This window comes from Phaethon aethereus (assembly GCF_964289735.1).
Source record: "Phaethon aethereus genome assembly, chromosome: 21".
Taxonomy (NCBI): Eukaryota; Metazoa; Chordata; class Aves; order Phaethontiformes; family Phaethontidae; genus Phaethon; species Phaethon aethereus.
The window spans coordinates 2,637,537-2,653,649 of NC_138597.1; the positions used below are offsets into that span (position 1 = coordinate 2,637,537).

At 42.3% G+C, this 16,113-nt stretch overlaps 1 protein-coding gene across 1 annotated transcript in view; it reads right to left on the bottom strand.

The window, feature by feature from the left end:
* Positions 1-16,113, bottom strand: part of TMCO4 (transmembrane and coiled-coil domains 4) — a gene marked incomplete at its 5' end in the record, with an annotated part of 36,174 nt that overhangs the window by 16,005 nt on the left and 4,056 nt on the right. Inside the window, 8 exons of the mRNA XM_082009269.1 lie at positions 2,847-2,931; positions 4,438-4,574; positions 5,139-5,303; positions 7,376-7,495; positions 8,021-8,164; positions 8,894-8,991; positions 12,625-12,757; positions 14,728-14,755. Coding sequence (XP_081865395.1) covers positions 2,847-2,931; positions 4,438-4,574; positions 5,139-5,303; positions 7,376-7,495; positions 8,021-8,164; positions 8,894-8,991; positions 12,625-12,757; positions 14,728-14,755 — 910 coding nt within the window. The remainder of the gene's footprint in view (positions 1-2,846; positions 2,932-4,437; positions 4,575-5,138; positions 5,304-7,375; positions 7,496-8,020; positions 8,165-8,893; positions 8,992-12,624; positions 12,758-14,727; positions 14,756-16,113) is intronic.

Consider the following 16,113-nt stretch of genomic DNA (forward strand, 5'->3'; position numbering starts at 1 on the left):
TTTAAGTGTTATAAATCTTCCTCTCTTATCAGACAGCTGCAACTGGGGAATTTCAGTAGAAATAATTATTGAATGAGAAATATTGGGCAGCTCTGCTACTTTCCTAAACCCCTAAACAACAGATTATTATTTATTCATAAATCTTCTTTGTAAAGAGAGATCAAGCACCTGATGCCATAGCAGTTAAATGAAATTCACAGCAGCGCACGTCTTGGGAGACTCAGGAGCGCAGCACACCAAATCTGTACTCGCCACCTGTGAGAGACCAGCGTGTACAAGACGTAAGCTAAACCATTTGTAAAATAATACGCTGAAGTTTACGGGGCAGTGAAAGTGAGAATGACTGCATACTACATCAAGTTATGATGGAAAGGTGCTGCCGGGCTAGACTTTTAAAATGTATATCAGTTGCTTTCCGTTCCCTAATAGCAGTAAAAGACTTGGAGCTGCCTGCAGTGCCTGCATCTTTCTCTGCAGTGTAAATCCCAGCGCCTGACAACAATCCAAAAGAGCTCTCGTGGTACTATTTCTTACTGCAAAGCAAATTTTGCACCAATCAAGAGAACAGCAAAAAGCAATTCAATTTTGTTAGTGTAATCTGTGAGCAATAAAGTCCTATTCCCATAATCATGGGCAATGAAAAAGAAACCCAGAGCCTTGCGAACTGGGAGCTCGTTCCAACCAAGGTACTAAATTCCATGGCCACAGTGTGAGCCAACTGAATAAACAAATAGCTAATTCATCAGGATCCTGAATGTTTGGGCAAGATATTGGAAGCTTTTGTTTCTCCAGTGCTTTGTACAGCTTATTTCTTGCTCAGAACAAAAATGTTCAGCCTTGGCTGAAAAATACTCAGCCAGTCCTCGGGAGCTAGACTTTGCTGTGCCTTTAGGGTACAACTCACGGGGCAAAGAGGAAAGTTTCTCATCGTGTTAGTCCTCACTGAAAAGAGAACAGGGCTGGAATTTACCTCTCTCTGGGCACTGTACAGCTGCAGTGCCAAGGACAGTGTTTCATGGCAGGGTTTGGCAGCGGTGTTCCTGATACCGAAGCACCACAGAGGTGGTAACCCAGTGGTGATACTGGTCTCACACGCGATTCTGTAGGACACTGTGATCAGTATTAGACAAATACGTAATGTGCGATACCTCACTCCTATCGAGCGCAGTACGGCTTCCAGGTTCAGCTTCAGGCCATTATCAATTTTCATTAGTTTACACTTCTTATTTACTAAAATGCATGGGAATCATGACGAAGAAATCAGACCAGTGCTTCTCCCACGTAGTAACTTGCCTCTGGCGGGTTGTTACTACATCTTCTGCTGTAATGTCATTTTCTGGAAACCTACTAAGCTCTGGCTTCCAAAGTCATTGGTGATGAAGTATCCCAAAGGTTATTTAATTGCTTTGCAGAACAGCATTTTCTTTTAACAGAATTGGAGTTTCTGCTGTGGTGTTTCACTGGATAATCCATGATTAGTTATTTGTCCTCAGAAATGCCACTGCCATCTAGATACAAAAGGCCTGCATGACTAGGCCTTGTATTTCTTTTGAAACGTCGAAGTCCAAACCCAAATCAGTCTCAGATGTCCCAGGTCCCAGCTCCATTCCTTCTGCGGCTTGTGCTGGAATGTGCATGTGAAAAACGCCTTGGCAATCTGCACTAAACATGCTGCTTTTCATCTCGCAAACAGCTCAGCTTTCATAATTCAATTAAGGAACTGAAAAATTAGTCTACAGTGGGGAGCTGCTATGATACATAATTACGATGCTTAGATTTCTTTAGAATGGCAGCCAACCTTAAAGACCCCTAACGGTTTCCTTTCACGTATTACTTAGCTACAGTCCCACATTATTCCAGCGAGAGACTGCAGACCATGAAATAAAAGCCTGAAAATATCTCAGCCCTTGGCATTCTTAGGACACAGAAAGAGTAGATCTAGGGCCAGATTAGGATCTGGGTTCTGGCTTGAGTATAACTCCATTAGGATCATTCTGGATTTGATTTAGATTTATTTTGAGAACAGAATTCCTGTATTTGAGGACTTCCATCTTAAACCAGAAGAGAAGTTCTGGTACACAGCTGTCAACAGAAAAAATGCTGACCTTCTCCATCTCCACTTGACTCTATTCCCACTTTCTTGGACTTTATTGAACATTTTCCTTTATAAAGCTCCTTATTTATTAGCAACTCTGTGAGGCTAAATGGTTAATGAATTAAATTAGCTACATAGGGGGGAAGGCAGGCTGCACGCACACACTCACTACTGACTCAACTCCAAGATGAAATTTACATCAACTGATCATAATGCTTTTATTATTTTTCTAAATTAAAAATAGAATCTATTAATAAACAGAACCACAACGGGTAATAAATTGACAGATGGTTTTATACTTGACTTTGGGGAAAAATTACCGTGAAAATAGCAGATGACAGTGGCATTTCAGTGACTTAAATGGAAGGAAGGACTCGGGGAATCAGATACAATAGCTACAGAGAGCTTCCAATAAAGGCAAAGCATCCTCTGCCAAGATCACGGTGGCGTGTGGGCAACTCACAGACTGATCTAGCAGTCGAATGTCACGAAATGTCAAGTTGTTTACAGACTGGAGACCAACTGACACACTGGAGAACCTCAACTGAAGAGAGCTGATTTAATCCACTGAGCTGGTGGAAATAACAGAAGAATTTGGTTCCAAATGCATTCCAAAACCACTTTTTTAGGTTTCTGTCCTATCCTAAAAGACCCAAGCTCTGTTCCAGAAGAACTCTTCCTCTTGGAAGAAAAACTTCTCTACCAGCAGTAAGGAAAATAAAGGAGAAAAAGGTTAGAAGGTGAACTTTACCTTTTTCTTGAGCCATCTCCTGCAGGCAGAAGTAAATGACTCTTGCACCCAGACTGAAGCCAATCAGTGTGACAGGTCGCTTGCCCTAAGGAAGAAGGAAAGGAGAGAACGCCATCAAATACTGTTCTACACCGAGAGACTGGCCACAGGATCCCCAAGACCCTGACAGGCAAAGCACTTATCCTTGTGCATGATCGTTTAAACGTTTGAGCAGGTTGGTTGATTTCAAAGGGATTATGTATCCTCAAAATTATGCACAGTTCAATATTGAGAATTCTGCATATCTGGGTATTTTGTATTTTTTGATATGCAGAAAATCAGTTGAAAGAATCTAAGGATCAGAAGTTACGACAAAGCGGATGTTTCAAACAGAAACAAAACAGACGCTGTCATTGTTTTGAAATTTCCAAATGAAAGCCTAATTCAAGGGGCAAAAATTTTCCTAGAAATGTTTCAATGAACAGAAGAAGAAGCTGTGATACAGAAATATTGACCACTTCTAGACTGAACAGCAGCACCACTTGTGTGGCTGTTACAAAAAATGACGTGGGGTAAGCTTTTATTTTTAATAGCCTAATAAGATTTTCTGTACGATCAAAGGCAGCCTAATCTCAACAGCAATGAAAAATGGCCTTTATATTAACCAGGGAGCAGGTGTGCGATAGACTCCCTAGATATCACGCTAAACAGTTTTAGACACCCCAGCACATTGGAATGTGTGTTTTCACAATAGCGAATGCTTAAAAGGCAGTAACAAATGCCCCCAGGCAAAACAAAGGGCTTGTATGAAATAAAGTTTATTGCCTTTCCCGGGATTGTATTTTTATGAGAAATCAAGTTTGTTTCTACTCTGCTGTTTCACACTGTTATTTATGACACGCAGCTCGGGGGCCACAACTCCCACAGGGCTCCTCTACAAATGGATACAGGACTAGCGTGCCTGTGAGACGAACACGTGGCTGGCAGAAAGGAGCCTCCCTCCATGCCAGGGATAGCCCAGCAAATAATGGCAGGTTTTGGGGGGCAGGAATGTCTTTTGCAAGCCTTCTCAGGGAGGCTTAATAACTTCTGTCACTTCTTTGAAGTATCAGCCCGTTCCTCTTCTCTGTAGGCAAAAACACAGCTCACGGTGCATCTGCTGCTGCACAGTCTTCTCTTACATTGTTTTGCTAGTGCCTCTTAATTATCAGTGAATATTTTTAATGCTCAGTATTCTCTTTTCCTTTTCACCTATCTTTACCTTGTGTTCTCAGATTTCCACTAGGGGATTTGGCCTGGCTGTTTTGTGACATGGTCAAGCCACTTGTCATTTATGATCTAGATCTATTCTTCATTTAGAAAAGCTTTAGGTTAAATGGAACAGATCTTAGCAGGAATTCTCTGATTCACTTGGGACTTCCTATTTTTCCCCAATGAACCAGACACATGCTGGTCACCTTCATGCAGCGTTTTTTCATTTTTCAGTTTATTGTTAATTTTTGTCTCCCTGGAAAGATACCACTTGATAGTTAACTAGCACGACTGTAAAACTTAACCTCCGTGGGCCAAATCCCTTCCAGGCATTATTCCTGGATAATTTCTAGCCAATTACCTGCTGTCGACTGAGCAGGATATGTGCTAGGTGTTTGCCTACTTCAGCAGACCGATGGAGACACACTCCCCAGGGGTTGTCAATGACATTGGCAACAGTCAAGAGCGACGTTGGCCAAGTCAAGGCCGTTACAATACCTGCAACACACAAAGCAAACAGCACGGCATAGTCACAAATCTGGGCTGCTCTTAAGAAACATCAAAAGCAAGACGGTTCACTGAAGTTAAAAGTTAAAAGCTAAACCCAGGACCTTCTGTCATTTCCAGTTCTTCTTTCTCAAGAGCTGATCTGAGAAACGTTGTGCTAGACTAAAGATAAGAAAGAATGTGATGTTCTCATACGGAGGCAAACAGACGCTATACATGAATGTAACCTCCACGTTTGAAAGGTTTATGTAAAGCAGTAAAAATGTAATAACATAGAGAAATAAACACAGTCGTGCGTGAAGGCAGGCGTTTCCAGCTGTAATTTTAAAAGAACGAGTCAATGACACAGAGGCACAGCAATCCAGGAAAGCAAATGCAAATTACAGGTGTGGCAGAGAAGCTTCTCAGGCCACTTCTGCAGGGCGGTACTAATACTGCCAAGGGAGATGCCTTCTCAGAATTCTTCCTTGTTTAGGAAAGCTCCTTTAAACAGACACCAACGGTCAAACTGCACATGAGCCGCTCAAGCAGACCTGAGACAATGTAGGTTCTCACCTGACAAGACAGTGAATTTTAGGGCTTCTTGAGCCATCATGTTCACAAAACCATTCAGAAGGGAATCTAAGGCGTTGCCAAGCTCCATCAAGTACTTGGATTCCCAGGCCAGACAATACTGCTCACTCGATTGCAACATGCTGGTCCATGGTGCTGTGAAGCTCCCTGAGAAAGGTTGCAAAGATGGAATTCACGTTCAGAGAAAACACAACAATGGCTGACGCCTGGCAAGATGAGTCCAACAAAAACTCAGAAAAGAAGCTGCAGGATACTGGCATGTACTGATATGCTGTGATAATCAGGAATCATATTTTAAAATGCGGTTAGATTTAGACTCCCTATTCCACTGTTTCACAACAAATGTGGGTTTTGTAAATAAGGCCATAGCTTTAGCTGCCTTGGCAAAGAGTCTTCACCGTGGACAGGCTCAGGCTTCATGACCTGTTCAATTGCCTCAGAGACTGCCAAGACAGATGGACGTTAACACTAATTATGTCAGGTATTAAGGACATTCCTCCTACCATCAGACTACCATCAGGCAAGGTCCTGCAGCTCCATCTTCTTACAGAGACCAGGGGAGGTCCTGTCCTGAGAAAGATGAAGTGCTGAACAGCTGCACAGACCAAGTTCAGTGGGACCAGAGAAACAGAAAATACGTAAGATCTTGTCAAAAATCTATTGCAGAGCATCTTCCCAGCACTTCAGTTAGGTGGGAAAGGACTGCATTAATGGTTCGGTCTGAAAACAAGGAATCTGCCTTTGCAGCTCCAGACTGCAATTATTTTTATTTTGCCATCTAGCCTAGTTAGGCACTTCAGCTTAATTTTTTCCCTCCAGATGCTAATCAAAAGCAGTGCCTGGATGTTTGAGAGATAATGGGTAATTTACACTGTGCAAGCCTAATTTTTGGCTGAAAGAACTATTTTTAAGCCATACTCTCTCTCCTGTCTGTAGCGTAGCTTGTACTAAGTGGCCAGGAGGGGCCTGGCAATGCTATTAATGGCAGATGAACTCTGAAGGGCAGAGCAGATTTTTCATCTTAATTAACGACAACCCTTCCCACACAGTTCCTTCCCCAAACAATGCAGGGCAGGTTGAGGCAGCTGCTGGCCAAAGTGGCACAAGAGGGCCCCATGCCAGATCGCGCAACAATATACTGTCAAATTTGCAATCGTACAGATAGGCAGTTAGTGGGAGCTCAAAAATCACAAGGTAACAAATTCCATAAAAATTCTGTCCTCAGTCCCTCTGTTTTAAGGAGTCATGCCAGTGTGCATAGGCAGACACAGCTGCAAGGAGGAAAACGGACAACAATTCTAGTTTTGCTTTTTTAAACATTATAGCAGATTGCTAGTTATGGAAGAAGAATGCGTGTTGTTTGTAACTCCCTTTTAAGGGCAAACAGACACAAAAAAGTTCCTGAAGGGACACCCTTCTCTTTGTAAGAGTGCCTGGGAGCCCTCCACCCCCAAGGATTTGGACCCCTGGAAAGCAGAAGATGAGAAAAGCCAAAGCGCAGTACTGCAAAGTGAAAATAACCTTACTCTGACAGCAAGCTGCAACCTAACAAGCCACAGGACAGAGACATCCTTCTGCATTAATGATATCCAGTGTTAATTGTGACGCTTCTGAATAAATTGGCAGCTGTTCAGTCAGGTTGCTGAACACATCAGCAGACAGCTGACATATTTTATACGACGAGCTATACAGGAAAATAAAACACTATAGGCCTTTCAAGGTTGCTGCCTGAAAGTTCACCTCCTGAGTGCTGTGCTTAACAGGATTTACTTGACAGAACTTTTTTGCCAATAAACCTCATTATCTGGCACATACCGAGAAAGAAAAAGAAAAAAGACACTGTTTTCTGTTAATTTCTGGAGGAGAAGCATAAGGTCTCAGAGATAGGTGAGATACTTTGTACTAGTGCTGGAAATCATCCACCCCAAACACACCTTTCCTAGCAAAACCAGACAGCTTTTATTAACAGAAACAATCCTGCTGTGACTACTGCCAATCCTACTATCACTATCAATTTACTGCCCTCTCTCTTCCCTCTGTGTTAATTGGGACTGCAGATTGGGTTACAAATTGAGAGTTGATCTCTTCTAGTCAACAGGTCACACAACTGTGGGGAAGACATGGTGCTACAAACACTGTCTGAGAGCACAAACACGACCTGGAGTGGAACAGAGACATGGCTCTCCAGGCTCCTCTCGGGTTCCTCGTCTTGTTCTTACCATATTTGCCAGTGCACAGCCATCCAGTAATTGCTATGGTGATATGAAGCTGCTTGCCTTCAGTAAGTGGGAGGAATTCAAACTCTTCTATGGCTCCCACACGCTTCTTCATCTTGTATCCTACACACAGCAAGGCAGAAACACGACTCTCAGAAATCGCACAGCAAGGACAGACTCTGCTGACAGTAGAAGTTAGTAAGAAATTACTTGGGTAATTTGGGTAGTTTGGGATTTTTTTTCCCTTTCCAAAACCCTCAGCGAGTCCATGCATTACTTAGAGCTTGGTATGGAGCCAACATGACCCTTCTGAGCTTGTGTGATCTGAGGGAATCCCAGCAGAAGGCTTCTCTGCTGCAGACCAGATATCAGCTGTAACAACCGCTGCTCTCCACAGCAGCATTTTTCTAATCCAAAGCAGCAAGTTTTCATTTCCTTCATTAGCCATATACCAAATATTCTTTTCCTACTTGGTCATCAGGGGCTACACAGTATCTCAATCAGCACTGAAATAAAAATTTCACAGTTGCAAGATTACACCTCAAATTGCTTCCCTTGCTCTGCAGAGCTCAGTTAAGCCATTAGCTCTGCATTTGCAGACATGATCCAGGGCCTCAGTAGCTGAGAAATGTGCAGTCACTCTCTTACCAGTAAGACCAGCTCCAGCTGCTCCGAAAAGCGATGCCATGACAGCAATTCCAGCAGTCGAACCTAAAGCAGCTGCTCCAGCACCTCCGATGATAGTAGCAGCTCCCGCAGCAACCAGAGGGGCAGCAAGACCCCCCGTCAAGCCTAAAGATGCAACAAGTAATATCACCAAACTATTATCACTTACAAACATCAGGCAGCCATTTCCCTGTGCTGTGCGAGCACTGCTAAAGCTACTGAAAGAGTACAAATGATGGTTGTCTTTGCCTCACCCATAAAGGGGCTTTCTGGGACCCTCCCCAAGCCCTGAATCTCTGCACAGATTCTTTGACTGACTTCAGTAGAAATGAAGAATAATTTAAAAGTCAAAGGAAGAATGTGTGGTAGACTGGGGTGAGCTATGCCCTATTTGCTTAGGAAACATGGATCTAGTCTCACACTGTTCTGAATTTAGGAGTTGAAGATCTGATCCTTTTGTAACACAAGAGCAAAAGAGGATAAAACATTTTTTTAAGGGTGACAACCTCAGTTTGATATTTCTCCCAGCCAGTGAAGTGACACTGCAATAAATTTGACAGCTAGTTCTTTCAGTTTTACTTTCATGTGGCTGAAAATACTTTTCTTGAATTTGAGGTTTCTTTTGGGTTTCTTTTTTGTTGTTTTTTTTCTTTGGGGTGTTTTTTTGGTATCTGAAGTGACATACTACCTTCAGCCTGGCAAAGAAAAGCAGTGGAGGCTTTAAAATTAGAGCCTGGGCTAAAAGTTACGGTGGCTTCTGTTGCTGAATGTGTAATTCAGACACCCTGCCCTCGGTCCCTAGAGCTGTGCATGCAATTCAGGAGCGAGTCTCCAAAATGCCTAGGGCAGCCTCACCAATCACTGTTCCGCCCCCAACGGTTGCCAAACCGATCAGCAGGTATCTTTTCAGCTTTTTTCTTCTTTCCTTCTTTTTTCTTGATACTTCTGCAGTTCTGTGGGGGGATTAGAAGCATAACAGCTGACAGAAAAGCCTGATGGATAACGATGCTGCAGCAGAATCTGCTTTTATTCCCCTCACTGTAATTTCCCTACTGGGAACAGTAAAAAGTAACGTGCAGGTGTGGACTGTGACAACACAATCAGATTTATGAGCATGGACATAAACCCACAGATTTAAACTGAAACGATTTAATTGCTGACAAAAGCCAACAGATGTTACTTACTTGGAAAACCCTTCCTAATAGGGCTGAAGCTTGTAAAAAAAAGAAACAAAAAGTCAAAAGCATTTCAGTAACTATATACTGCCTATGTGTCTTAAAATAAAACACAAGAAAGCTAAGTGGAAGCAGGGAAAAGTGTTTGAAACAAAAGGGAATAGGGGTAATTTGTGCTAACAAAGAGATGGGATTAAACTATTTTCCAACAACGTTTATATTGAGCTGCTTTCTAATTGCACATTGCAATATAAAAATACAATAGGTATTAAACACAGTCATTAGTTCATTTGTCTGTGTGCATTCAAGCTACATTTTAACAAGCTTATCAGAAACAGGTAAATAAACCTAAAAGGAACAAATATCATTTATTAGGCACTCCTTTTGGCTTCTCTCCAACTGTCTTTGGTTTCTCTCTTACGAGAAATACTTCCTACTTCAGAGGAAAGTGTGAGAAACAAACGATACTGGAATAAGTTGTTTACAGAGGAAGGTTCCTTCTAGCCTGCTTACGCAGCTGTTAATCTGGGCCTTGAAACACGAGAATTTATCTTGCTTCCAAACTTGGATATTTTCCCTCTTAATCCTAGCCTAATTGTGGATTTTCATTATCCATATAATTGCCTAATCCTTCCTGGAACCCCCTAAGCACACTGTAATTTTGATAAAGACAATTTTAGATGAGTCCCAAACAATATGCAGCTTTGTAAAACACAGCAGGAGGAGAATGAAGCACAGTGGGTGAAATCCCTGCGCCGCTGAAGTCAATGGCAAAACTCCCACTGACTTGCATGGCACGGAGACTAGGTCTCCCCAGAGGTTCTCCAAAAAACATTGTGTATTACCTTCTGCAGCAGCAAACGTAGCTGTCTGCAGAGAACAACAGTGTGGCCTGCGATGGCTACCTCTTCAGCAATCTCTGTATAACCACATTCACCTTCTGCAACCCCAAAGAGGTGTTTGGTATGCACCAGTTGTGCATGCAGTCACCAATCTGAATGCCTGGCTTCAGAAAAATGGCTCCTGGAGTTCCTTAAATAAGTGCTGCAGTCTGACTGATAATACCTAAGTTGGCAATATCCAGCAATTTCTGATCTATGTAGTGGGTCATCAGCTTTTATAGTCAATGTGCTGTTGTCTCAGGCTGAAAATAATGACATCAAGAGAGCTGAGATACGACTAACCTGGCTTTAGTTGCAGTAATGAGCAATTTGACTTATGTGGGTAGGAAGATAGTTTGCAGCTAAATCTTGCCTGAAGATGCAGTAGGGAAAACCACTGCCATAAGAAATTTTACCTGTCATTGCTTCCTTCCATAGCTGCTAGCAACTGCTTTTGACAGTTGCTTTCCTAATAGCTTCTACATTACAATTATCACTTGATTACCAGACTGCTTTTTATCCACTACAGTAATTAACTGCCTCTTCTGGTACTTCTCTGCCCTCAGTGATCTTGGATGTGCAGCTTCTTGCCTGAACCATAAATTATGTTCAGAGAGATTTTACAGGTGGAATTTCACGTCATTTTCCAGTGATGAACAGTGGCAGGAGTATACGTTAGTGAGCAACTGATGCCGTGTTTTCCAGTTTCTTACAGAACCGTGTACAAAAGAGGGGTTCACGCCTGCGAGTCAGGACATGCTTGGTGCTAGTACGATGGATTTAAGTGTTTGGAGCATTGCTCTATAGGTGACCATACTGCCCATTTAACCTTCCGCATTCTGGGCCACAGCCCAACACACCCACTGCAGCAAAGGCAGGAGCAAAACCTTCTCTTAACAAATATCAGTAAAAAACACCTATGCAGAAGCTGCCAAAACCCTGTTTGGTTGTTATTGTTCCAAAAACTCTTCCAGTGGATGGCCAAAGCTGAAGCATCCTAAGCAGATGTTCATGTCTTCCCCGCCCCAAAAGTCTGTGAGGTCAAAGCAGTGACGGGTTTATGTTCCGCTTCCTTTCCCCATCGACTCCTAACTTTAAAACAAACAAAGGGTTATCGATTCCCCACAAATGTCAGCCTTGTTTTAGCACTGCAGTAATGAATGTGTTCGCGCAGCAGTCTTGGACTTCCTCTCGCTATAAAGATTTTTTTCCCTTTTCTCTAATAGGTATTTACTTCTGTGGCTGCAACTTGGGCGAAGAACAAGATGGAAATCCATAGCTTTTACCACACCAGGTATGCACAAAACCCACTGGGCTAGCTGCAACGTTTGAAAGCCACGCTTGTAGGTATGCCGCAGAATTCTCCAGTCGCTCTTGCCGTTATCAGACACGCTGCTATCTTTTTGGCTTGTGCTACAGGAGCCACAGTCCAGTTGATAGAGAATTAGGTATTGGCGCATCATCTTTACAAGTGACACCCCACCCTCAGCGTCAGTGTTTTCCTGTGCTAAAGGCCCAGCATTGAGTTTGTTTCCACAAGCCACAGCAAAACTGTCCCCATTAATACCAACCCTTGCAGGCCAAATGGGATCCTGTTTAGCAGTCTTTGAGACTATCTCTGAGATTATTTTGACTTTCCCTTTTTACACTGCACTATAAAGTTAAGCTTTATTTAAATAAAGTTATAACTGAAAGACTATGCTAAACCCCCTGGTAATGTCTGAACTGTACTGTGTCAGGGACGTTGATTAAAGCCTTTATTAGCACTCAGGTTAATTGCATAACCAGTTTGCTGAGTTGACAGATAGATAAAAATATTAAACCGTCCCTTGAAAGTTGCCTATGGACATGTTTACTGCCTTACATATTGCTAAACCTTCACACAATTCCTGCCTGATTAAGTGGAATATAAAAATACTACATTTCTTATAGATACCAACATTTGGGCTGTTTCACATCTAAGAACTGGTGATTAAGAGAATGAATCTCCTATTAACAACACAGAGTTAGGAGTCAGGCCCATAAGTATCTAAAGATGCAGATTGTTGCCCTCAAGATCTACCTTCAAAAGGAGTTAGACAGCTGTCTCTCAAACAGGATACAGAGAAGGGCAGATCCATAGAATATGAGCAGCTGAGGATTAATCCTGAAATTTATAGGAGCTTCACTCTGCAAGAGGCAGTTCTATCTGAAGACTATTAGGCCAAGAGATAAGAGATACAAGATCTTTGTGATGTATTTAAGCATAACCTACAGTCTAGGAGAGGCAACTGGAACAAGGAAATGAAGCAGTTCAGTGCCTTTACCAGCTTGCAAGGTTGGGTTTCAGCTCTGATTTTAAAAATGCTGAGCTCTCCTGTTTCTCAGCACAGCCAAAATGGGCTCTGCAACCCTAATCAAGCCATAAATGATTACGCTAAGAGCCATGGGGGGAGTGATCAGAGACTGGACTTAGGCACAAGTAATTACTGCTAAGCTTTCAAGCACTGGCAGTGTTTTTTCATCCCATAGTCAACCCAAACGTTCTTACTCTGACTCTTCCTCATTTTGTTCCTTCAGGCTCTCAAGCAGAGATTCCTCCAGGGCTTCCAGCTCCTCCAAGGGGATCCTCAGCAGCCAGGTGATGTGGCAGATCAACACCCTCGCTCGAGCATCGTAGTACCCTTAAACAGAGGGGAGCCCAGGAAATCAATCGGTCTTCATCGCACCAGATTAAATAGCGAGTGGTGCACTCAGCTGTGCTAGAGGACCATGTCACATACAAGCATGGCTCCTTCTCTCAGGCCCTCTTTGTCTTCCATGTGTTTGAAGACAACTCCTACTATTGAAAGAAGGGACTGATAAATGGAAAACCCTTCATCCCTGCAAACCTCATACTGTGAATAGAGTCAGTACACAAGGTAATTGCCTCCAGGGCAGAAGAAGGATCTCAAACCCTTTGGTCTTCATCCTCTGTGACAGAGGTGTTTTGGCTCTGGATAGGCTGCATCTGTCTTCTCAACAGAGAAGTGCTGCAGCAAGTCCTAACTGGACATATCAAATATATAAATAATTTTCTGGGTAGCATGACACAGTACACCTCAACTATGCACCAGTGGTATCTTGTAAAAATGCGCCTTCACGCAAAAGCTTTATATTCAGTTCATCTTGTTGGCAGGAGGAGGAGTTTAAAACTGGAGTTTAAAACTACACACCGGCTCACTTAGCAGCATCGCTGACAGTGGCTTGCGTTTATACTTCACCGCTGGAGATGCAGGAGTGGACAGTGCACTCGGACAACACGCAATAGGAAAAATAATTACTCCTGAGCTTATAAGCAGGTGTTCTTAAAGAAAAGACATTTTAAATTCAATATATTTTAAATTATTTGTGCCAGCTCTTGTTGTTTTAATGTATTTCTCTGAGTAGCACCTGCTGCTTGCTGATGGTAGGCTTTTGTAAAGGGTTCTTGGTACAGTCTGGGATAAAAAATGCAATTGCTTTTCTAGGGCTGGGTGAAGATACCAGCAAGGCCCAACTACAAAGTGTGTTTCTGATACCCGCTGCACATAGATCAAGCATGGCATTTGGCAATCTATTAAGTTTATTTATTTATTGCTGTCATTACCAAGATACCAAACTACTTCAGTAGGCTTTAATAACGCCACTTTTAAAATGTGTGCTTAGTTGAGAAATAAGGATAGTATTTATCTTCACCCCTGATATGTGCCATGTCTTGCAAGCCCAAGCAGGTGTTTTAACGAGTAGCCTTCTTGCTTCCTGTCTGCTAATACACAGCTTAGCTTTTTACTTAGCCAGCTTGGCAGTAAGTCAGCGAGGCTTGAAAATATACTTCTTGTAAATTCCAGCTTAGCAAAATAAGCAGTTTTGCAATAACTGACTTGTCAATTTTCCATTAAAAATAAAGCAAGAACAAAAATGGTACTTTGTTCTGCAGTGAAACAGGCTAATCAGCAACCAGTGAGTTCTTTCCTGTGAGAACATGTTAAAACACAGAGGTTTAAAAAATGCAAGTAGTGATACAAAACAGACTTCTTTTAGAAATGCACATTTTGTTCAGTAGACAGTCCTTATTTCATTTTTTTTATCAGACTAATCCATGTTATGGATTGTAAACCAGAAAATTGTTTTATGTGTAATATAATATACGAGCAAAATCACATTTATTTATAATAGGCTTCACAGGACAGTCTGGAATTTATTCCCCGAATATTTTTTTTTCTTTTAGGCAACAAGCAATCTGCAGAGAATTTGCTAGGCTGAGATTCTCATAACAGCTTTACTGCCTTCCTAAAGGAAGAGGTCACCGGCTCCCCTGGAAACACTGGAGAAAAAACACCCTGCTCTAGGTATTTCAGTTCAGAACTCTTCTACCATCACATACATTTGCATGCCAATGCACAGCAAGTGAAGGTAAGGAGGTGAACAGTTGTTCAATTTTTAACAGTTATTATCATTCATTCCTAATATAATAGTCGCTTTTCCTGTACTGGATGCAGGGAGAGAGTGTGCTGATTTTGGTGTAAAGGAAGCTAAGATAAAATAAGATGGTACCTTGAGCTTTTGGAGCATTTTAAAGAATCAGATGTAAACTTGGCTTTTCTCACAAAGAACAAATGCTAGGTAAACTTACCATCTCTAAGAGAGTAGGATAGAAGGTCCTAAAAAGAAAAAAAAAAGAATATTCAAGTTAAAACTGATGATGTATGCCTGGAGGTATCAAAATGGAGACATGAAAACCCATCAGACTAGGATTTAATTACTGCAGCATGTCAGTTCCTAAGCACGGGAAGCCAGCAACCTGCACTTCAGCAAGGCAGCACAGAGCAAAGCCAGACGCTTCCAGTACAAAGCTCTCCATCTGCAGGTACAAATGGCTGGACAGAAGTAGCTAATGCTTGGTATGTGCTGAAGCATCCCATAGTTTTTGTTATTAGCGAGCCTGTTGCAATTGAAAGCACCGTGATTACACCTAACGTCAAAGTTTGGAGAAACGGGGCTCTAATCCTCCCGCCGCTGTAATGCCTTCTGCTGGCTGTATAGTCATATATACTCGTATTTTCAACATGAGTAACAGGTTTGAATGCTACTCCAGTGGACCAGTGGCCCCTATTTTCTTGGGCATTCTGGGAATTCATAGCTCTAGGTAGTAAGGCTGAACTGGCATGAAGTTCTTTTGGATTAAATACTCAAAAATAGAAAACTTAGAATTTATGGCCATCTGTCAGATTGAGGGACTTGACTTCTATGTCGGCTCTTCACTGTAAAAAAATTGGAAAAACAGAGCAATCCAATAGAAGGTTTCTATGGGCAAATCCATGAAAAAAAGGCCCAGTGTTTTTACTACTGTGTTTTCCTCTTTTATTGTCACTGGATAGATTTTAAGTTCTTTATGTAACTACAACACTAAGCACTAGCTCAGTCTAGCTACTTCCCTCTCCTACACACAAATAAAACACAGCTGAATTTTACAGGGAATCCTTCAGCCCTTTGGGAACAAAAAATGCAGCCAAAGATGTAGGATGCTGCCAAAGAGTTTATGATTATTAGTCCCGTAAGCTCCTAAGCAAAATTTGTATTGTAAAAATATCTCTAATCTTTTCCCTACTGCATGAGGAGCGTAGAACAGAGAACACAAGCCATCCTTAACCAACTCCTACTAGACAAGGGGCAAACTGTAGGTAATACCCAGGCAAAAGTAAGTGCTTGGACTCTGGAGTATCATTTTAGCACGAGAAGTCTGCTATTTCATAAAGGAGAAAAGAGATTTGCATAGGACTGGGGAAGCCAAAGGATTAGGGCAGTTGAACTCCCACCTACGGGTGCTTTTTCGCAAGGTATAGCCCCAAAACCTTCGCTCCATTGCTGCCTAATGTTCTCGCACTCCCCCCTCTACTGCTAAATGTCTGGGTGGCTGTTCCCATCCACAGAGAAAGCCTTCTTTTGCTTGCCTGTCCTGCAAGGCCAGATGGGGTAAGCCTTTCCAGAAGGTGCCCGTTGGGCTTGGCTCTGCACAAAG